General features: G+C 41.3%; 1 protein-coding gene across 2 annotated transcripts in view; it reads left to right on the top strand.

Annotated features, from left to right (window-relative positions):
• Positions 1 to 23,170, top strand: part of fmnl1b (formin-like 1b) — a 54,131-nt gene that overhangs the window by 24,825 nt on the left and 6,136 nt on the right. For both annotated transcript variants that reach the window (XM_061708250.1, XM_061708248.1), the window contains 16 exons: positions 4,120 to 4,194; positions 6,214 to 6,324; positions 6,950 to 7,099; positions 7,926 to 8,027; positions 10,228 to 10,447; positions 10,845 to 11,054; positions 12,943 to 13,067; positions 15,221 to 15,423; positions 15,530 to 15,764; positions 15,963 to 16,031; positions 17,113 to 17,193; positions 17,362 to 17,491; positions 18,719 to 18,882; positions 19,011 to 19,112; positions 19,204 to 19,293; positions 20,429 to 20,543. In XM_061708250.1, the coding sequence (XP_061564234.1) occupies positions 4,120 to 4,194; positions 6,214 to 6,324; positions 6,950 to 7,099; positions 7,926 to 8,027; positions 10,228 to 10,447; positions 10,845 to 11,054; positions 12,943 to 13,067; positions 15,221 to 15,423; positions 15,530 to 15,764; positions 15,963 to 16,031; positions 17,113 to 17,193; positions 17,362 to 17,491; positions 18,719 to 18,882; positions 19,011 to 19,112; positions 19,204 to 19,293; positions 20,429 to 20,543 (2,182 nt within the window). The remainder of the gene's footprint in view (positions 1 to 4,119; positions 4,195 to 6,213; positions 6,325 to 6,949; positions 7,100 to 7,925; positions 8,028 to 10,227; positions 10,448 to 10,844; positions 11,055 to 12,942; positions 13,068 to 15,220; positions 15,424 to 15,529; positions 15,765 to 15,962; positions 16,032 to 17,112; positions 17,194 to 17,361; positions 17,492 to 18,718; positions 18,883 to 19,010; positions 19,113 to 19,203; positions 19,294 to 20,428; positions 20,544 to 23,170) is intronic.

Genomic DNA, 23,170 nt, shown 5'->3' with positions numbered 1-23,170 from the left:
GGGGAGGGCTCTCCATACACGTTTGGCTCAGTTTGAACCAGAACACCATTATCTGACTCATTTGGACCCAGAACACCATTATCCGAGTACATCTTGCAATACAAAAAACCAACCAACAGTGTAAAAAGTAAAACAGTACCTTTGCTATTTCAGTAAAACCCACAGTTGTTCATCACAGTTAAACCCAGTTTATTAATTCCAAGTCCTCGAAACCATAAAACCACCAATGCATTGGATTTATACCAGAGCGCTCGTTTTTGAACCTCTTTTTTTTTTTTTCTTTTTTTTTTTTTTTTTCAAAGTACCCTTTGTGTGCACACAGTGTTTTACTATATGGCCATCTAACCAGCTGGTAGCGCGCTACATACCTTGATGTGTATGCATTTCTTCAGACCGGTCCACTTTGAGCTGGTAGAGGCTGCCAATGCCACGATCAAGCACCAGGATGCTGAGGTGATCCCCCAACTCCTCCGAACAGCGTGTAATCCCCCCGCTTGCCGCCGCGTAGAGGCGGTGATCCAGCCAGGCTCTGCTCCAGGCTCTCCTCCGAGCAGCACGTAATCCAACCACGACGCCGCCGGGTAGAGGCGGTGATCCAGGCTCCGCTCCGAGCAGCGCGTAATCCAACCGCGATGCCGCTGGTAGAGGCGGTATCCAGGCCAGGCTCTGCTCCAGGCTCTGCTCCGCGCAGCATGTAGACCCTCCGCGGTGCCGCCGGCAGCCCGGGTGGTGCGCTGCGCTGCGCTGCGCTGCGCTGCGCTGTGGTCCTCCGAACGCCGCGTCTCAGCAGCGGCTGTGGCGTTGTCCTGCACACTGTGATCCACTTCCAATGCAGGTTTTAAACTTTCAACTATAGTCCGTTCCAAACGAAGACTAAAGTTTCTTTGACAATAGTCCGTTCCAAACGAAGAGTATAGTTTTTGACAATAGTCCGTTCCAAATGAAGACTAAAGTTTTTGACAATGTAGAGCCTGTACCAATGGGCTATACTCAGGGCAACAGGGTTGGTTTTGTTTGGACGCGTGCTTCAATTAATTCAAACGCTCAGACTTAGAATCCAGGTCGGATATGCCAATCCATTTATTCTGTATTCAGCAGTAGTCAAAGCAAAAGTAATTTCACTGTTTAAACTTAACATAAACTTATGACAGAACGCCACTCTCTGTCTTACACGTCTTGCACGGTTGCACGGTCACGGTCAAAAACTGTTTGTCTTCCCCCTGTCGCACCTGAGTGCAATCACCACCCAGGGGGCTTATAATGGTTACCATAGACAACCACCCACCTGGCTGATTGACAGGCTAATCATGACGTAACAAAAAGGGGGTATGACAACTCATATTCAGCTAAATAAATAAAACAATAAATCAAAGTATTTTGGCTCCAACAAATAGGATCTATCAAATATCGACCAATCAGCTTCTAGTATCACTTCCTGTTTAACGTTGAAGTTTGACCCGGCGCCACGGCCACGCCATTTCACGAAAATTCACGATTTTGATACATTTTCATCGTTAACGTCTTTTGTGTCTCCTGAGCGAGTTTTATGTCGAACGGACAATCCTGCTAGGAGGAGTTTGTTAAAGTACGACACGTGAAAATGGCGTAAATTGCGCCAAAATTACACGATTACTTCAAAATGATCGACTTCCTGTTCGGCTTCGGCCATGGCGCCAAAAGACTTTTCTTTAAGTTGCGACATGATACAGGTGTGTACTGATTTTCTTGCATGTACGTCAAACCGTCTTGTGGGGCTTGAGCCACAAAGTTTTCTAGGGGGCGCTGTTGAGCCATTAGGCCACGCCCCTTTTTGACACTATTAGAATACGGAATTTTTCGCCAGGCCTGGCTTGCGTGCAAAATTTGGTGACTTTTGGGGCATGTTTAGGGGGGCAAAAAGGCCCTAATTTTGGTGAAAGAAAAATTCCTACAGATACAATAGGGCCTTCTCACTGTCAATGCTCGGGCCCTAAAAAAACATCTGCTGTGAGCTGGAGTCACTCCTGTCAGAAGCTGAGGCCTGGAAAAATAATTTATCTGGGGGTATTTCCCAGGCCAAGACACAGCCAACGTTCCGGGGGCCGTCCTGGGGACAGGGCAGAGCGGCGAGAACGCTCGGGGGGACGTCCCCGAGGCCAGGCAGACCGGCGAGACAGCTCGGGGGGACGTCCCCGAGGCCTAGGCCTGGGTCTTGGCGTGGGGCTTGGCAGGCGTGGCGTGGGGCTTGGCAGGCGTGACGGGGACTCTTGGCGTGACGAGTCCGTGGCGCCGGCTGCGGGGGGTCGGGACCATCACCGGAGCAGGGGCTGATGCGACCGACAACGCGCCCGAGACCACCGCCGGAACAGCGGCTAGCTGGGGCTGACGTCGACGCCGTCGCTCCAGAGCCTGGATGCTCCGGGGCCCACCCCGAGCCAGGCGTGTTCCCCAGAAGGGGGACTTCACCTCGAGCAACTTCCTGTTTTCCCAGAGGGAAACCCATTTTCCCGCTGGGTCCATTTGTGGTCGGTCCATTCTGTCACGTCTTGGGGTATAAGGTGTGGACCCAAACGCAGGAGAGCAGGAGGCGGGAGGCAGGAGTCGGCAAAAAACAGGATTTATTTTAACAAAAGGGAAAAACAAAGCCCTGCTTGGCAGGATCAAAACAAACTAAAGGGGTCAAAAAACTTGGAGGAGGAAGAACGTGGCAGGAAACATGAGGAACAAAACAGTACGGTCCGACCGGGAACAAGGGAATGACAAGACCAGATATACACAGGGGATGACGAGACACGACGAGACACAGGTGCAGACAATCAGGGCAGATGGGACACAGGCGGGACAAAACAGAAAATGAAAGCTGGGGGGAATGTCAAACCTTGACAAGAACTTAAATTGGTGGGATGAAAAACGGCTCCTCGTTCCGCTTTATTGTCACGTGTAGGCTGTTATATACTCACGGATTAAGCCCAATGTACATGTGTATTGAGTCTTACAAATTGTGGATGATTGCGATCACCTCTCTCAAGTATAACAATGTGAACAACATTAACTTATATTTAAATATTCAAAACATGAAGCATCACGATCTGATTCCTCTGCTGCAGAAATAAAGACAAGTTATTCCAACGTGTATCGAGATGCAAACGTGAGAAATAAGAACAAAGTCTCTGTAACTCGGAGTGTTGCAGCCGCAGGAGTAGAGACCGGTCTGGGTCCCGGCCTCCATCACCAGAGAAACACTTTCTGAAGTCCTGCAGCCAACTGGATATCAGACTCTGAAAGTCGCCTAAACATTCAATAAAACGTATATATGTATATATATATATATATATATATATATATATATATATATATATATATATATATATATATATATATATATATATATATATATATATATATATATACATGTTAGTTTTTTTTTTAAAGACAACTTTAGAGAACCGGTTCTTTAATGTTTATCTGTTCAGACACAGTCGTCCCATACGGTCGTCATGGCGACTGAGAGCCCTAAATCAGCTGATGATCCAGATCCTGGACCAGCAGATCAGATCGGTGTGATCTGATGCATCAGCAGGTTCCTCTAACGGAGCCAAGGCTGCCGTTGTGATTGACAGGTTCCATGGTTGTGATTGACAGGTTCCATGGTTGTGATTGACAGATTCCATGGTTGTGATTGACAGGTTCCATGATTGTGATTGACAGGTTCCATGGTTGTGATTGACAGGTTCCTACCTTTATATGTTCATGTGGTTGATTGTGAGGTTGTTGCAGTTTCACTCGTGTGTAACTTATCTGGTGATGTGGGGAATGTCGTGTCCTTCACGTGTGGTCGTGAACTTATTGACGTTTGAAGGATCGCAACTTTCCATGTTCAAATCACTTTTTGAACATCCGATCGTGAGTGTAGAAAGTGGCGTACGCACGTTTTTTGTGCGCCGCACTCTTTGTACATGAGGCCCCTGGTGTACAGACTGGGAGTCACGTGTACTGTGTGCGTGCACTGCCCTCATGTGTCACTTGCAGGGAAAGCAGACGCATCGGTTTATCATCTGCAGCAAGATTTAACAAAGCTGAAATGAATCTCAAATGCAAAAACACCGCAGGCTCTTGGATAGCTCTCTGACTTGTTCCCAGGTGTGTGGAGAGGAAAGCAGATTTGAAAAGCTGATGGAATATTTCTGCAACGAAGACAGCAACATCGACTTCATGGTAAGCTGTTACTGTTGTATTTCTATTTGTACATCACTGACAGACTGAGTCTGAAAACAAAGCCTTTTACAGAATTCACAACTGGATACAATCACTGGATACAATAGGCAACAATAAGAAAAAAAATGGAAATTGGCTTAAATGTCATTATGGAAAAGAATAACTAAAGAAATATAAAGAGGAAAAAATGTGATGTCTTAATAGCTGCAGTTCTTCCTGATAGCAGTCTGGGCATGCCATATATGTATGATGGTTTTATAAAAGAAGATATTCAAATTTAAAAAAACATGAAATAAGAGAATACAGTAATATGTGTTTAAAATCATATTTTCATTAAAAGCATACATGAAGCATACAAAATAAACTTAATTTGTTCAGAAGTATTGTGCTTAATGATTTGCACTTTGTGTTACATCATGTATCCTGTAAAATTGTGACTTTCTTCTCATAATATCTCTCAATATCAGCTTGTAGTTTAGGATTGGTGCTCACCTCCAGGTGGCCCCGACACTCAAGGAGACGGAATGTTTATCCTAAAAATATAAATGAGACATGTGCAGCATGTGCAACATTACTTTAATATTAAAGGGAACCCTGCGTATTAAGACATGTAGGTCTTAAAAGATAAATGTTGGTATCAATTATAACAATGTGATATAAAAAACCTTTTTGATGTCTTCGTTTTTATAAAATTTGAAAATATAATTTAACTCGTAGGTCGCCATTGTTGTTTACACCGCAATGCATTCTGGGTAGTGACGTCCCACGGTTGCACCTGCTGGCCCCCGTACACTGTTTTGACTGTTCAACGAGATAATCCAGAGGATAAACATGTCATCTGTTCAGCCATTTCAATTTGTACCCGAGCACAAGGTCAATGAGGAAAACAACACTGAAAACATATCTCAAAACGAGCCAAATGAAGACCAAAAAAGACGGGATGAGGCGAGAGTGGGACAAAATCCCAGCAACTGCGTCTCAATGCAAACAGAGGAAGAGAGCGTTTGCTGTCAAGAGCTCATGTTTTTGTCAGCAGCTGTTCACTTTAAGCTATTATGTGATAAAACGTATTCCAATATCAATAATTTTGGAGATTATTAGCATCCACCGCTGTCCTATGCTTTATAAATCATTAGGACAGGTGGCGCCGCCAGGATTCAATTTCGTAATAGGCACAGAAACAGTCCGTCCACTGCTCTATTTCAGAGTCTCACTCGGCCTGAATATTACACTATCCATTAGGGAGAGGATAGGTTGGTTGGCTATTCAGTGTTCAATAAGTATTTCAAAGATCTTTTTTCCTCAAACAAAACTTTGCAGTGACAAATTGGATAAAGTGCGCACGGCGCACTACACATGGTGACATTTTTATGTGCACCTCCACACAGATGCAAACATGGTGTCAGCGCATCAAAAACACAGATGAAAACACAACTAAACATTAAAGGTGATGGCGCACCCAGAAACGAATGAAAACACGTCTAAACAGGTGGCGGCGCAACAGAAACCCATATGAAAATGCAGCTAAAAACATTAAGGTGACGGCGCACCTACAAAAAAGTAAAACACTACCCAGAATGCATTGCGGTGTAAACAACAATGGCGACCTACGAGTTAAATTATATTTTCAAATTTTATAAAAACGAAGACATCAAAAAGGTTTTTTATATCACACTGTTATAATTGATACCAACATTTATCTTTTAAGACCTACATGTCTTAATACGCAGGGTTCCCTTTAAGGTGACCCTGACTTAGCTGTCTGCAGATGTTCATCTTAAAGCTCAACATCTGCAGTCCTCTGTCAAACATCAAAAGTGATCATCAGCAAATGCTGTTAGCAGCGCTCCAGTGGGCATGTGGCTGGTTCATGACAGAAACGTGCACAAACAAACTTGCATTGCCACCGTTGTCATATTTTGGCTTTTATAAACTTAACCAACCATGATAATAACAACTTTCCTGTGCAGGCAGGGCTGCTGTGTGCAAAGGTGAATATTTACTCCTTCTTCTCACCAGGTGGCTTGTATGCAGTTCATCAACATCGTGGTTCACTCAGTGGAAAACATAAACTTCAGAGTCCACCTCCAGCACGAGTTCACTCAGCAAGGACTGGATGACTACCTGGAAGCAAGTTTGACCTCTAAAATCCAGTCTTTGAAACAACTCAATGGAGTATTTTTATTTTAAAATCTCTGTTTCAGTTTCACTTTAATTTATTTTTTTTTTACAATCAGGAAGTGTCAGAATGCAATTATTGGAATAAACCAGCACAAGTAATCTTGGACTCCTGTCCCACAAATCTTTTGCAACCGCTGTTCATCACTTTACACAGTGATGGTTATAAGATGAAGCTAACTCACAGAACTAGGATGGTCCTCATGGCAGCGGCTGAAAAGGCACCCAAGAATGTAATGGTGGAAGAAACGAGGAAGAGAAGAGTGTCGTAAAAGGAACTTAACATCTATGCCCTATACGGGGACTTACTGAGAGACTAGATGGAGAATACTTCATACAGAACAACGAACACCTGGACAGCTGAATCAACATATTCAAATTAATCTATTTAACATGTATTTATCAGTTAATATTTGTTTAACTACAGGTATGAACTCCTTTTTACAGATATGGGAACTTTTTTACAATAGCCAGGATTTTTTTTTTACTGTTTACAGGGCATGAAATAAATGACTGGAATTTCACCTTTTCATCAGTCCAGAAATTTAGCCAAAAATGACTTCTTTTAACTTTACAGATGCTGAAGTTCACAGAAAGTGACAGGCTGCTGGTGCAGATCCAGGCCTATCTGGATAATGTGTTCGACGTGGGATCTTTGCTGGAGGATGCTGAGATCAAGAATGTTCTGCTGGAGCACATGGAGGAACTGCAGGAACTCAACGCACAGGTGGCCCTGATGACTGGGAAGAAAAATCAATAACTCTATCTTTGATGAAAACTGTGGTCACTGACCTTTTAAAAAAGGAAATATCAGAGAGATATGTGAAGAAAAGATGTATTATTTCACATTCAGATCGAAACATATTTACAGATGTCAGTTGTTTTCTGTATTCATTCCATCATCTCCATTAAGTGATCTTTTTGACCCTCTGTTACTGAACTTTCACTTTTGTCTAAATCAAAAAAGAGAAAGCTTTAATTATGAAATGCACAGCAAAGTGTAAGAATTTTTCTGATTTTATCAGACGTGCACTATCTTCTTACAGTGTGAAAATGAAAATATGAACGTTCTGGTACAAACATATAGCCCAACAAGTGAGGCAGTGATCAGATGTAGTAAAAGCACTAGCAACTGCACAATAACTGCAGTGGAAAACATACCTGAGACCCTGAGATCACGCCAGTTCATGAGCATGGATCAAACCATGAAACATCTCAAATGTCAATGTTCCAAATATGACTACAAGAATTATGTCTGAATGGGAACATCCCACCATGCTACATGTCACATGTTTAAAGTTTTTTTTTCCTCAACGCAACGCAATGACGGCAACAAAATGCCACGTTGCTTGCAATAATTAATGGCATTGATATAATTTGAGTAGTATTTTTTAGATTTGAATTTGAATTATTTTAATTGTGGAAAAACATGTAGCTCATTGGTCTTTAATTGACCCTTAATTTGCGTGCAGTTAGATTCAGCTTCGAGCCTGAGTGTTTAGTTTATGTCACTGTTTACTTGTGTGTAAGACATGATGCCTCTTGTGTCCCAGCTGAATACCAGGCTTCAAGAGAGTGAGAGGAAAGCGATGGAAAAAGTGTCAGAGCTGGAGAAGAAACTCATTCAGTCCACCAAAGAAGTGGAGCTTTTAAAGGTGGAGTACATCACATTACAGTTCCATCATGTGAATGAAGCTGTAACTCTCTGGTTCATCCCTCCATTCAGTGTTTATTCACCATGATCTAGTAGATGGCAATCAAGCAACTGCTCTGTTGTCTCTCAGATAGAAGCAGCACTGGTGTTGGCATTCATTCATGACTGATTTGTCATTATTTAACAAGAAGTTGACATTCATGCTACTCACAAAACTTGTTACCTGACAATGAATGACTTGTCACGTCAGATGGACGTTGTAGATTATTGTTGTAACTACAAATGCTTCACAGACTGCACACCAGTACAGCAAAATGTACAGTCAAGTGAAATTGTTGCAATACGCTATTTTTTTTCACATTTATTTCCTGTGTAAAAACCAACAAAAACTAATTGATCATAGTAGCTCTTAGTTTTAGTCAATACAACCTCTGATAAACAAGAACTTAAAAATCACGGCAAAAGAAAAGAAACTCATGTGAATCACTAAGTACCCTTTTACAAGGAAAGCTGAAGTAAAGTGCTGCTGATCATCAGCCCTGGTGAGCGGTGCACACCTCCGTGCACACCACCATGCTTTGATGCTGTGATGCAAAATGTAGCCTGGGCCACTTGATTAAACCAAAACTACCGTGAGGAGCAAGTTTAGCCTTGTACAGAGAACACAGTCTGCAGACTGATACTTTGTCCCTAAAAGATTAGCTCGGTTTTTCTGAATCGTAAGGATGAATCATCATTCATGCTTCAAAACCTTTATGCTTCCTTTGTTTAATCGTCATTTCTGCATGGAGACGCTGGATGTACAGTATGTTCTGACCTTTTTGCATGCAACTGCTTAATTAAGTTTACTGAAATCTGGATCATTTCTCAAGTCTTATTCTTGGTAACTTAAACACTCAGTTTCAGTCCAGATTTTAACCTTGTTGAAAAGAACATGTTAAAGAGGCTTTTAATATGTTTTTCCCACAACAGATGCTGTGATGCCGTAACCTTTACACATGCATGCACCTACTGCCCTACTGGTGGTGCCATGCGGGCTATTTCTCACGGTGGAGTCACATAGATGACTTTAGAAGGTCTCCTCACCCATCCCAGACCTAAGGCCTTGTTGAAGCCTTTTCATGGAAAAACTCTTCACTAAAACCTCCAAAAGCAAAAAAAATGGTGTATGTTAGTCATGTAAAACAGCTCGCTCAGAAACTCGCTCCGGCTGAAGTTTCGACTGGTGCCAGATGTATTTCTGTTGCTGTGAAAGATTTTTGCACATGTATGAGCAAACGAACTGGCTTCACTTCATTTGGTTGTTTTTGTAAAGAAACCTGATACCAAAGTGTAGGGGGATAATTAAAAGGTTACAAAAATTAAATCCATCCATTTTACTTATTATTTATATATCAATGCAGTTTAATCGCCAAACACTAAAATAAGCATTTATTAAACCTAACTAAACTAACTAAAATGTTCCTTTTTTTCTTAGCTCTTCTTTCTTTAGCTTTTAGTTATATAAACATGAAAACCTACACAGGACATGGGAACCTGCACCTTTGTGCAGCAAACACATATAAATACTCCATGGACCTTTGGCCCTCTTGGGGGGACACTTTAACTTTCTCTAAGAAGTCGCGGCATAGCGATACTGCCTCCTCTCTCCAGCGCTCACAGTGCGTTCACAGTGAATGTGTGCATGTAAAGCTGCATTTTTAAGCAGACTTAGGGTGAAAGCTTGTGCTGTTCTAACATTAGGAGGTCATTAGCCTGACCCAGCTGTAAATACTATTTCATGCATTCATGACACAGTGTGTATGCAATGTAATGAAAAGTTGAGTATACATGGTACTGTACAAATGTAGGGGATGACAACAGTAGTTAGTGTGACTCAATTTGATCACTGGGTCACCAAGACTGTCCAGATGTTCATTCTAAAACTGCACTAAATTTGTCCCCCTCTGTGGAGCCTTGTTCACAATCAGTCAACTTTGAAGGGTAACTGACAATGACATTTATGAAATTTATTTTTCTGACTAATGAAAACCAACACCAAACCTTTGTAAGATGCAGAAGCTGATCACTCCTTCCTTGGGAGGAGAAGACCTGCAGACAGAGAGTTCTGCACTAAAGAGAAACCTTTAGGATAAATGCATTTCTAAACAATCTGCGATGTGACACCAGCTGCTTTTTCACAAACTCACTGTGTATCGTAGGAGAGTCTTCATGAGTGCAGCTCCCAGGTGACTCTGCTGCAACAGCGAGACCAAGAAAGAGAGCTTAAATGTGAAAAAGAGAGAGATGCGTACCGATCCAGTGAGGCCCTGAAGCAGTTTGAGCTCCAAGTTCAGTCTTCGGTGGAGCAGGGCGTCCTCTGCATGGAGAACTCTTCATCTGGACACCTGGACCTGGTGGCCCAGCACGCCACACTGAAAGGTTAGCACTGAAATGCACATCAGATCAGCTGGTTTACCTTGATTAGTGTGTTACTCTATTCCTGTAAAGAGTCAGCTTTCTCCTCACACTTTAATCTTAGTGGGAAAATAATAAGAGCTCCTTTGAGGGTGATTCTAGACCAAGATTTAGTTTCTAACAGCCTCAATGTCACTCCTGTTTTGTACCTGATCGGGATGTCTGCCCGCATTCTTTAAGGAACATGCACAGGTTGGATTTATGAAGCACAAATATAGCACAACCCCACATGAAATAAATCTTTAATGTATATGCATTACATGGACAAATGTTAGAGGAGGTATGATTCCTTCACAGAGAGGATTGTGTGACAAATGTAGAAGATCAGGGAAAATAAGAAAAACTGTTGTTCTCCTGACAGCTGAGGATGAAGTAGTTGCTGCTTCCCTCTCCTCACAGTCCCCACTAGAGGAGTCCCCAGCACAGCCCTCAGTGGTCCAACATCCTCCTCCCCCACCTCCTCCCCCGCTGCCAGTCTCAACTGTACCTCCTCCTCCCCCTCCCCCTCCCCTACTGCCTTCTGGAGAAAGTACAATGCAGAAGATGGCAGATTCGACCAAAGGAAGCTCAGGTGAGTCCACCTTTAGAGTTAAAAAGAAGAAAAAGATGTTTGCTCCAATCGTTCCAGTTCTACTACAACAGTAATGGAAGATAACCCATAGACTTCCACACAAAGTCAATTGAATGAATCAGCACAATGATTCATGCCTTTCTGTTACATCTACGCAGAGCTGGTAAACCTGCGCTGGAGGTGGCATTTCTCAACGCCCACTATCTGTTGTTTAAACTTTACAGTACTGAGCTTTTCTTTTTGTTTCATCCACATCACACAGGGGGACCAAAACAGAGCAAATCTGTAAACTAAAACTGATAAATGTTGAACAGTTACTTTAGTAAACTGACCATGCTCCTAACGAATGCAATATGTAAATTACAGCTTTGACATGTTGAAATCTCCAGTAAAATATTAACATACCAGCCTTTTTCAGGTGGAACATGAGGTGACGCGCGCCTTTTTATTTGCTTATTAATTTTTATAACACTAAAATACAGAAATTCTGATACTTTTAGTCTGTTGGAAGGATATTAACTTAACACACACTTTTATGTAAGTTCTCTCAGAGGATAGGAGCTTTTCATTATTGCTGTGTATTTAAGGCAGCGTGACAAGGAGCCGTAATTACAGCAGACGTTAACTAAGTCAGACTTGGCTAAAGTTGTGTTGGAACTAATTAACCAAAATCCACATTTGCTGATTCTTTTCCAGCACTGACAACTTTGTGCTCATCACTGATCGTGTCTGCATGTATGAGCAGTTATTAAAATGTTAAATGTCCTAATGAGGCTGCTTTTATAACAGCTATTGGAGGCCTGATGGGGTGAAAATACAAGCATCACAAAGCAAGGGGATCAATTTCAAACTTGAAGCAAGAGAATGTTCTTATTTTTCTTTGATCAATTGTGTTATAGAGAGTTTTCAAACCTGCTCATCAGACTTTGTGTCTTGTCTTTTAAAGGGGACTGTTACAACCAAAAACGTAATAATGGCCAATAACGTAATAACTGCCAATAACGTAATAATTTTGGCAATTTCAAATGTAATAAGGCCAATAGTGTAATAATGTGCCAATAATGTAATAAAACTTTTGAGCAAATAACGTAATAACTTTTTGCCGATAATGTAATAAGGCATTACATTATTGGCTGGTTATTACGTTATTGGCCTGGTATTAAAATATCATTACAAAATTATTACATTATCGGCAAAAAGTTATTACATTATTGACTCAAAAGTTTTATTACATTATTGGCACATTATTACACTATTGGCCTTATTACATTTGAAATGGCCAAAATTATTACGTTATTGGCAGTTATTACGTTATTGGCCATTATTACGTTTTTGGTTGTAACAGGGACCTATTATGGCATCTAATACCTATTTTAAACAGGCCTTGAATGTCTTAAAAACAAGCTTTTGATTTTTGTTGCTAAATAAATTAGAAATTCAGCCTCTGAGCCATGTCTTCAGAATCCCATTCTCTAACCTCATTATCTATGCAGGATTCTGAGTGGGCGGGAAGGCTATGATAATGAGGCACTGTGCTGATTGGCTGCTTGAATGACGCGTAGAAAATGGCGGAAGCTCCGGCCGGCGGAGTTTTTGTTGTTCCAGCCAGAGTTAGTTGTGGGCGTGGTTTCAAGCATCGCTCCCGTCGTTACGTAACGACGGGAGCAGAATCTGAACGGCTCGTAGATCCACATCAGACTGGATGGATCATTCGGGCGGCTGTACAGACACTGCAGAATTTGGTTGCTTTCCTCCTTCTCTGAGTTGGCAGGCTGAGGGGAGACCACTTTATATATGTTAAAGCAAGAGAAAACGTGTTTTTCATAATAGGTCCCCTTTAAGTTATATAATCTCAGAATACAAATATTTTGACACTTTTTTTCTGCAGGGGGTACAAAGAAGAAACCCATTAAAAGCAAATATCGCCTGCCACTGTTCAACTGGCAGGCCCTGAAATCTGACCAGGTGGCTGGGACAGTCTTCAGCCAGATGGACGACGAGCATGTCTTAGAGGTTTGATTTATGTTTAGACTGCTGTTTTTAACAAAAGGAAACTGTGCTTATGAACAAAAGGAAACTGTGCAACCTGGTTTCACACAGAAAGCCCACAGAACCCCCAGCTAACCAGAATGTGTATAAAGACATACAGGACTGTCTCAGAAAATTAGAATATTGTGATTTTCTGTAATGCAATTACAAAAAAAAAAAATGTCATACATTCTGGATTCATTAGAAATCAACTGAAATATTGCAAGCCTTTTATTATTTTAATATTGCTGATCATGGCTTACAGCTTAAGAAAACTCAAATATCCTATCTAAAAAAATTAGAATATTCTGAGAATCTTAATCTGTAGCTGTAAGCCATAATCAGCAATATTAAAATAATAAAAGGCTTGAAATATTTCAGTTGATTTGTAATGAATCCAGAATGTATGACATTTTTGTTTTTTTAATTGCATTACAGAAAATAAAGAACTTTATCACAATATTCTAATTTTCTGAGACAGTCCTGTATATCCTCTGAACTCTTCTTAAAGCAGCTGGAATTGTTGCTGCAATACATTTACACTTGGATACTATTCAGAAGGAAAAGATCCATGTATATGTGTCAGGAATGAGGTGGATAGGACCCAGATGCAGGAGACCAGGAGGCAGGAGACTGTGGCAGGGACCTACAGTGTGTACTGGCTGAGGCGCGAGCAGGTTCCCGGGGTGCCGGCTCAGGGGCAGTCAGGGTCCTTGGCAGGGGCCTGGGTGCCAGGCAGAGTCCTGGGCCTGGCCTCAGGGACCATCTCGGGAACAGGGACAGGCTGGGTTGCGACCAGGACCACCTCGGAAACAGGAACATGGTGACGTGATAGTCGGCACCGACATTGTCTCCATTTTTGCCTGAACTGAGCCTGAAGGCTCTTGGACCCACCTAGAGCCAGGCACGGTCCCAGGGAGGGTGAATCCTGCTCCTGCCAACATGGCCTTGTCTTTCGCCTCCTGGTAGAATAACTCCCACAAAGCAAAAGTCTCTCCTGCTGCGTCCATGCTGGCTGCTCCGTTCTGTCACGAATGAGGTGGATAGGACCCAGATGCAGGAGGCAGGAGTTCCAGAAAACTGATTTATTATGCCAAAATAAAACCAAAACGCTGCAGAGCAGGTTGACAAAAAACCCAAGCATTTTTGCCACCTGTGCAACAAATCCAAATGTGAAATTTCTTCGCTCCTGAATATTCCACAGTCAACTTTCAGCTGTATTATAATAACATGGAAGTGTTGGGAACGACAGCAACTTAGCCACCTGCTCTGCCCAGCTGGCCTCCGGCAGGAGGGTCCCCCCTTATGATCCACGTCCTGGTCCAGGTTTCTTTCCTCCTAAAGGGGAGTTTTTCTTGCCACTCTTTGGCTTAAGGTTTTTCTCCCACTAGGGGAGTTTTTACCTGCCATTGTTTATCTTATGTTTATGTAATAATGGCTCGGGGGTCATGTCCTTGTCTCTGGAAAGCACCTAGAGACAACTGTGCTGTATTAGACGCTATATAAATGGAATTGAATTGAATTGAATTGAATTGAATTGAATTGAATTGAATTGAATTGAATTGAATTGAATTGAATTGAATTGAATTGAATTGAAAGTGAAAGTTTGGTCCGCATGCTGAGGAGCATAGTGCCCTCAACCCGATATAACACCTTTGGTATGAATTAGAGTGGAGGCCGAGAGCCAGGCCTTCTCATCCAACATCAGCGTGTGACATTGCAAATGCACTTCTGGAAGAATGGAGATTCCCATAAACACACTCCTAAAATTTGTGGATAGCCTTCCGAGAGGCTGAAGCTGTTACAGCTACAAATGGTGGACCGATGTCATATTGAACCTTATGGATTAGGAATAGGATGTCACTTAATTTCATATGCGAGTCAAGGCAGGTGAGTGAATACTTCTGGCAATGTAGCGTGCATGTATGCAGGTCTGTTTTTTTGGTGGGGGGGGTTTTTTTTTTAGCTTGTATTATTTTTAAATATGTAAATAACTTTGTGCTTCATTTTCATGTATGGAAAGTGGTTTGGAAAGAAATATTCATTATTATTAAAGTAGTATAGAATTATCAGTGTTTTTTTAGTTTGATTCTAAAGTTGAATTTGACTGTTGCTCTTGTACTCTGATTCTGTATCAGGAGCTAAACATGGCAGCCTTTGAGGAGCAGTTTAAGACCAAAGCACAGTCCACCCCTGTTGAACTGGGCACCCTAAAAATCAAGACGGCTCACAAAACTTCCAGTAAAGTGTCTGTGATGGAGCCTAACAGGGCCAAAAACCTGGCTATCACCTTGCGCAAGGAGGGAATGGCTGCCTCTGATATCTGCGGTGCCATCGAGATGTGAGTGGTTAAACCGAAAGTCCAACTACGTACATCACCTAAATAATATGGTAATTAAAAACTTCTGAATAATATGATTCAACTCGGATCACTGACATCCACCCAGGTACAACCAGAAAGCTCTGAGCTTGGACTTTCTCGAACTCCTCGAGCGTTTCATACCCACTGACTATGAGATGAGGCTCATCCACAGCTATGAGAATGAGGGGAGGCCTCTGGACGAGCTCAGTGAGGAGGACCGCTTCATGGTGCGCTTCAGCAAGATCCCACGGCTCTCTCAACGCATCAGCACGCTCACCTTCATGGGCAATTTCACTGAGAGCGTCCAGCACATCCAGCCGGTGAGTTCTCCACAGGGGGTTGGGTGTGATCATCAGCTGATGTTTGTGTCCCGAAAGAGACTGCAATGAGTCAGAAAGCGGCCGTTTAAAGTCTGACTCCATAAACATCTGTCTTTCTCTCAGTTATTTAAAAATAGGGCAGCATTGTCATGGAATCAGCTGTGAGCTGAATTTAATACTGATCAATGTTTCTTTCAGCAATTGAACACCATCATCGTGGCCTCGATGTCAATCAAATCTTCAAGCAAGCTGAAGAAAATCCTGGAGGTAGTTATTTCTTTTTTACTGAAATAGCTTTTAAGCACCAGGTCTTAACTAATCCAGCTGGGATTTCCTTCACAGCTGGATGATAATTTCAGCAGAAAAAAGATGTAATATCAACTCTCTTCAAAGAGAGATTTTCTTTTCATGCTTAGGAAAAGACAATCCTGACTCTCCAGCTGGCTCTTTAAAAAAAAAAATTTTTTAAGATGTTTTTTAAATGAATGTTAAGATGGTGAACATTGTTACTATTACTATATACAAGAAGCCCACTTGAGAGATCACATTTGTAGGATTGTGAGGTTTCATATATTTCTAGTCACAGTGGTACCTTAGAGAGCTGTGAAACTATCAGAGCTCAGAGTTCTCACCACTCCACACTGGAAACACGTGAGGAAGTGTGCTTCATCTGCCTCTGTTCATGTTGCACATTCCTACATGTTTTAGCTGTTTTTTTAATTTGTGCCATAGAAATGAACTACCGTACTTAGGAACAATCAGAGATACTTCTTTTGTTAAATTGCTCTGCTTTCACTGGTTTCTTGTCACACTCGGAGCTCTCTCTACTTATTCATGCTAAAGCTCGCTTGACAACTGGCCTGTCTCCTCTCAGCTTACAGTGGCATGAATCCGAGTTAGAACTGTTAAATGTGACACGTCCTGCTTAAAATTAAAGATTTACAGATTTTAAAAGCCGTTGTGGTTGCTGAACGTAGGATGACTGAGGAAAACAAGTTTATTTGTATAAGACATTTTTTGTACAAGACAATTCAAAGTGCTTCACATAAAAACAATAAATAATGCTATATAAGGTAAAAGACTTGAAAAAGAATGAAAAATTAAAGAGAGACCGACATGAATAAAAAAAAACAAATGAGATGCAGGAAATAAAGGTTTTATTGCACTGAGGTGGATTACTGAAATGCAGCAGTAGATAAAAAGTTTTTAATCTTGACTTAAAGCAGCTGAAAGTTTCGGCAGCCCTGATGCATTCTGTCACTTTACATCATCAACAGTTTTATGGATATCGTTGATCGAATTAAGAAATTTCTATAAATTCTATATACTATATGTTATTTCTGTAAAGGTAATCCTGGCGTTTGGGAACTACATGAACAGCAACAAGCGAGAGCCAGCGTACGGCTTCCGTCTGCAGTGTTTAGACTTGGTAAGTAACTAACAAAGACTTGGTGAAACTAAACATAAACTTTCAAGATCTCAGTCTTGTTATCCATAACACTGCAGCAAGCAGCATCAATTATATTCAAAATGAATCAAGAAAATCTTTTGATCCTCACTTTTTTATGTTTTACTGTTTTTAACTGATTATTTGAAGCTATCGGACACCAAATCCAGCGACCGCAGACAAACGCTGCTGCACTTCATAGTCAACATCATCCAGGAGAAATATCCAGTGCTTCAGTCCTTCTACACAGAACTGCACTTCCTGGATAAGGCAGCGCTTGGTATTTACACACTAAAAATATTCACACAGGTTTAACTAGCGAGCACTATTTAATTGATTCATCTCCCACCAGCTATAGAATATCCATCACCTGGACAAATAATTTAGATCCTTCTTGAGTCAAATGTGAGAGATCAGTCTGTAAACATCTCCCTTTCAGTTAATTGCATCGTTTAAGGCCCGCTATTGTTTCAAAATCACTACACTGAAGACAACCCTTACTGCCTGTGTGGAGGACAAGTAAATCTAGTTCAATTCAGTTTCATTTATAAAGCATATATCCATGCATCCATTTTCATTCGCTTGATCGGGGACCAGGTCGTGGGGGTTAGGGTTAGTCTAAGCAGAGATTCCCAGACTTCCCTCACCCCCCTCAGTTCCTCCAGCTCTTCCGGTGGGATTCCAAGGCATTCTCAAAAAAAAAAAAAAAAGAAATGGAGCCAGAAGTTTTGTTTTTGTTTTTTTTGTTTTTCATTTTGTTGGAGGAGGAAGAGAGGCGTGTCCGCCGGCGCCGGCAGTAATAATATATTTTTCTGAAAAAAATTTGAATCTGAAAATATTTTTCTGGAAATAAATATTTTTCTGACTGTGCGCAATGAATCTTGGGATATGGTGGGCCGCGGAGGATACAACCGATGGATCCTTCAAACAGCGGGAAAAGAAGGCTGCATTTGTGGGCTGCATTTGAAGGAGCCTTCGAAATGGGACAGCCTTCGGCGCGCCGCTGTGACGTAATCGGCCTTCAACTCCAGCCTTCGAAGGACGCAGCCCCTGAATTGGGACACAGCTTGAGTGTATACATGATCGCGGAATTATTCTATTCGGAATTAAAATCGGAATAAACCAGCCACTTACTTCGGAATTAAGTTTAATTCGGAATGGCCATTTTCATTCGGAATTAGGTGTTTACATGGTCATTTTTACTCATTTTAAATCGGATTTAATTTTAATTTTGAATTAAAGTGGAATTAAACTTCCCATGTAAACGCACTGACTGTGGTGGTCAGAGGGCAAGACTGTCTTCCAGAGTGTTTTTTTTTTTAAACACAGTTGCCGAGGCCTTGTTTTTCTGAAGCTTGTAGCACAGTGGTCATCTTTCTTTTCACTCTGCTCCCACAGCGTGTCTCCTCCAATTTAACTTTAACACCAACCAATTAAAGTCAAGTAAATTTTAAAAAGTCTCCAGTTTAATTTTTAAGATATCTAATTCTTGTTTTTCTCTCTTTAGTTTCAGTGGACAGCATCCTACAGGATGTGCGAGCCCTGGAACGAGGCATGGAGGTGGCGAAGAGGGAATTCTCTGTAGAACAAGACAACACTGTGCTCCAGAGGTTCATTAGCAGCAACGCTCAGCTACTTAACTCTCTCATAGCTGATGGAAAAACTGTGCAGGTCTGCGTCAGTTAACACAACTCTGTTGAGCTGTGAGACTGTTGCTGTTTATTTCTTCTGATTCACACTTCTTTATTGAGTCCAGGGCTGTGCTAACTAACCTTTGCTTTTTCTATTATACCTTGAAGGGTGCATACGAGTCAACTTTGGAGTACTTTGGTGAGGACCCTAAGACTACACCACCCTCCGTGTTCTTTCCTATTTTTATCAGATTCATCAAAGCATATAAGGTCAGGAAGAATTTGGCTATTTTTGAACAAACAGATTTTACCACACAGCTACAGCCATGATTCTGACGGATGACACTCTCCTGTCTGACAGCAAGCTGAGCAGGACAATGAGCACTGGAGGAAACTGGAATCGGAAGCTTCATCAACTCCATTAACTCAACCTGAGGTCACAAGGAATAAGGTGATATCTGAGTTTTTTGCTCAGAATAGAAAGCTGTCATTCTCTCATTTCTGTCAGCAGAGGTGAAGTTGAGTGTTAAGATCATGTATGCTACACTTTGACAGTTGAAAATATTTACAAAAGCATTTCCTCACTTTTCCTGTCGACTATTCTGTTATTTTGTTTATATACGTTAATCCTAGACACCTTCAAACCCTGAGACGTCAGCTATGCCCAGGACAAGGTTAACAAAAGGTTTTATTTTTTTGTGTAGCAACGTTTCTAGCTGCATTTGTGACTCTAAGTTGTAATGTAGTACCTTTCCAAGGTTTTGCTTAAGTAATGGGTTGCCCATACGGCTATATCATTTATTGGTGAATAACTGGTCCTGATGTTGTGACATCTGAGCGATTGCAAATCATGAGCTAACATGATGAAACTCATTCATATTCCTTAAATTATTTCATAATATTTATGCATATGAAAGGAAAGTATGTAAATCTCTTCCAATCTCTCTGCGAGCATCATTGTGTTTAAAGATTTCAATGATTTTTTTTTTCTTGCACCTATCCTCATCTTGGCTCCTGAAACACTTAGCCTGTGTTTCTTATTTTGTACCAAATCATTATTACAATCACCTTTGACATCAACTGTTTGATTGTTATTGTTATTAAGCACAACAATGTTTAAACAGATGTTTTATTTGCTGACTGACTAATTGTGATCATCTCCTTGAGTATTTACTATCAGTTCATCCTTTATGGCACCATAATATAGTATGAGGACACAAAAATCAAGGTGCCAAAGATGCTGGGCATAAAGAAATAAGAGTTGTAGCTGCTTCCTGAAGGAGCATACATTTGAGGGGAGCTTTGTGAGTACATACAACCCTGGACTGGTCTGGATGTTGGTGCTGGAACAAGTCTGGTTCACATCAGCTCACAGCTTACAGGACTAAAACATTACTCTAGAGAGAATTGTTAACAACAACCCTACTGCTCTGCCGCTCTGACATCTACTAGCACCACAGACTAGCACTTTGAATGTGTAATGACTAAAACTAACTTGACTATTACTGGTGAGAACAGTCAAAACCAGCATAATAAATTATAAACATTAAAACTTTGCATTTTGTGTTTTTTTTATGTTTTTTCAGGTTCCTATGATGCTGAAAGCGCCTCAGATGGACCTGATCACAGAGCTAAAGAAGAGGCAGATGTCTCCTCTGGTAAGGGAGGAGAAGGACGGTGCCATTGAGGACATCATCACAGGTACAAACTCACACCAAGTTTATTCAAGTTGTAGCGACCATTTGCTTATCAAAAAAGCCATTACCTGGCTGTGATTAGAGTTCCGTTATGACGCGTGCAAATACGAGCTTTTTCCAATGTTCCAATGTTTCCAATGTACTTTTATTCCTTACAGTGTTCATGCAAGTATTGCCACTTGTCACTTGTAACATAAAATAAACAAACATAAATATCCACCTGCTATTTCTTACTTCCTCTGTACATGCCCGAACACACGGTCAAAAAACATTTGCCTCCACACAACCACCTGTGTGTTATTGCACCCAGATTAAATAGACCGTGCCCAATTCATTGTATCACTACTCCCCCTAGTGGGAAGATAGGCTAAAAACAAGATAAACACATTTGATAGAACAAGACAAATGGCTCTTACACACCGGCCCCTAATTGTTTATGACAGAAGACAAAACAATTTTAAATTTATAAAAGGAGCCATTACCTTCGAAACCAAAATAGTAAACAAAACTTAAAATAGTCAACTTATAAAGAACCATGAAGCGTATAACTCATATCTTTTTTCTAACCATTGGTGTGGGTGCCATATGCTAAATATTTATGTTTATGTTGGCATCAGCTCTTAGTTTGACACATGTCACGCATGTCACGGGGGGGGGGGGGGTGTGGTCAAGGTGTAGTAATCTGAGTCATTGAATGAATGGGCATATATTCACCTGTTCACCTGCGGCGGCTGCATGGAGAGGGGGTGAGTTGGGAGAGTGTCATTTTTTGTTGACCACATGAATACCGCTTGATTACCACTTAAATATACGGACAGAGAGTGAATATCTTGCCTTGCCTTGCCTTGCTTTTGGCTGTTTGTTCGGCGTTGGAGGAGAATAAATGCGGACACGGTTTAACAACACGGAAATGGCTTGTCGTTTGTGCAGCGCGTCAGCAGTACCATGCTCCCTCACTTAGCCTCTCAGTGATTTCCTTTTTTTTTGGTTTGGAGTCACTACAATTGGTATGGTTTCCTTTTTTTTTTCTTTTTTTTTTAGACAGTTGCTTCACAAAGAAAGACAAATCTTTGTCACGGGTCTTTCGCCTCTGTTTTCCAAGTTGTCTTGAATTACAGTCTCTTGGTACCCAGGGGGCCAAGCAGAAAAACAGACATGGAGCGTTGTAAAAGGTTTGACACCAGAAATGATATCTAGGACCTTCAAGGATCATAACCTGGGTGGACAACCCGGTCAACTAGCTGCTGGAAAGCTACAGGGGGCCAAAAACCCTCTTTTTGGGACATTTTCCAGGCGAAATTATGTATCTGCAAAAATGTAGGTACTACAATGGCATTAATAGTCATAGAACTATAACATTTGGCAGAGAGTATGTTGACACATAGGGGAAGACAGGAAAATAATATTCTGGGCCTTGCTGCAACTCTATTTTAAGATATCACTCTCAACATCCCAAAAAAGACAAAAAAAAGTACTGCTCGCCTAACAAATTCTCATGAAAATCAATATTTTTCAGTACTTTATGGAGAATATCTATGCCTACCATGTATATAGAAAACTTCCTTAATTCATAAGCTTTCATTTGAGTCCAAGATGGCCTTTCTATCTCGAAGGCTGCACTAGCTGTGGCCAAATGTCTGCTCTATATCCCAAATCGAGAATTGTACTGAAACTGAATTTCCAGTCAGTGTTCCACGAGATGAGGTCAAGCGCTATTTCTTCTTCTATCATTTGAATAACATCCTATATTGATACTTAGATATTGATGATAACAAGAAACAAAATTCCTGTCAGCAAAACATTTATTTTCATTTGGATTTTCATAAATTGAATACAAAATAGACATTTTCGTGGCCAGGACTACATTGTGATTTTAAAAAAAGAAAAGAAAAAAAAGTAACCTGACATAATACATGTCCAAATTACAGCAGGCATAACAGGTTTTAGTATCAGTGTCTAGTTTTCTGATTCACTGGTGCTGGCACTGAACTCCAATGTGACTGTGTTTAATCCGTTGCATCTGGTTGTCAGTCCCTGGCAACAGCACCCTATGTAGCATGGAACTCCCTTCTTTGCACAGGAACAGTTCTTCTGGCAACCTTTGACACATCCACATGAGATTGTCTTGTTCATTGACACAGGCCAGGCTGGCTTTATAGAAGAGATGGGAACTGCTTTTCCATTATCCATAGACCATCCAAATTCTGTGCACAAGGGAATTTTTGGCTTGGATATGTGTGCACTCTTGTCAATGAGTGTTGCTAGAGCAGCCCTTTTCAGGTGCAGGAGAAATGCTTCTTCTGTTGGGGGTAGTAGCTTTAAGAGTGTTGATCTGTTGTTCAGGAACTTGTATGCTCTCAGTTTTCCCAGATCTGAATCCTCAAAATGATCGGCTGTGGCTGTATACACAGCTATGGGGAGGTCTCGTGCCTGATTAAGGACGTCATCTGTTATGGCATCGGTTGGGTTCTCACCAAATTCTTCCAGTGCCGGTATGTCCAGAATCATGCTTCTCTTAAACCACGCCTTCTTTCCACTGAAATATGGGTAACTAGTTGTATCTCTGCCACTCAGACTGTGGACAAAGGGCATTGCACAACACTGTGGAGGTCCCAGTGCCACAACCATTTT

The sequence above is a fragment of the Cololabis saira genome, chromosome 19 (genome assembly GCF_033807715.1).
Source record: "Cololabis saira isolate AMF1-May2022 chromosome 19, fColSai1.1, whole genome shotgun sequence".
NCBI classification, from domain to species: domain Eukaryota; kingdom Metazoa; phylum Chordata; class Actinopteri; order Beloniformes; family Belonidae; genus Cololabis; species Cololabis saira.
Note: the sequence above shows the minus strand (reverse complement) of the source record. Positions and strands in the feature narration are given on the sequence as shown.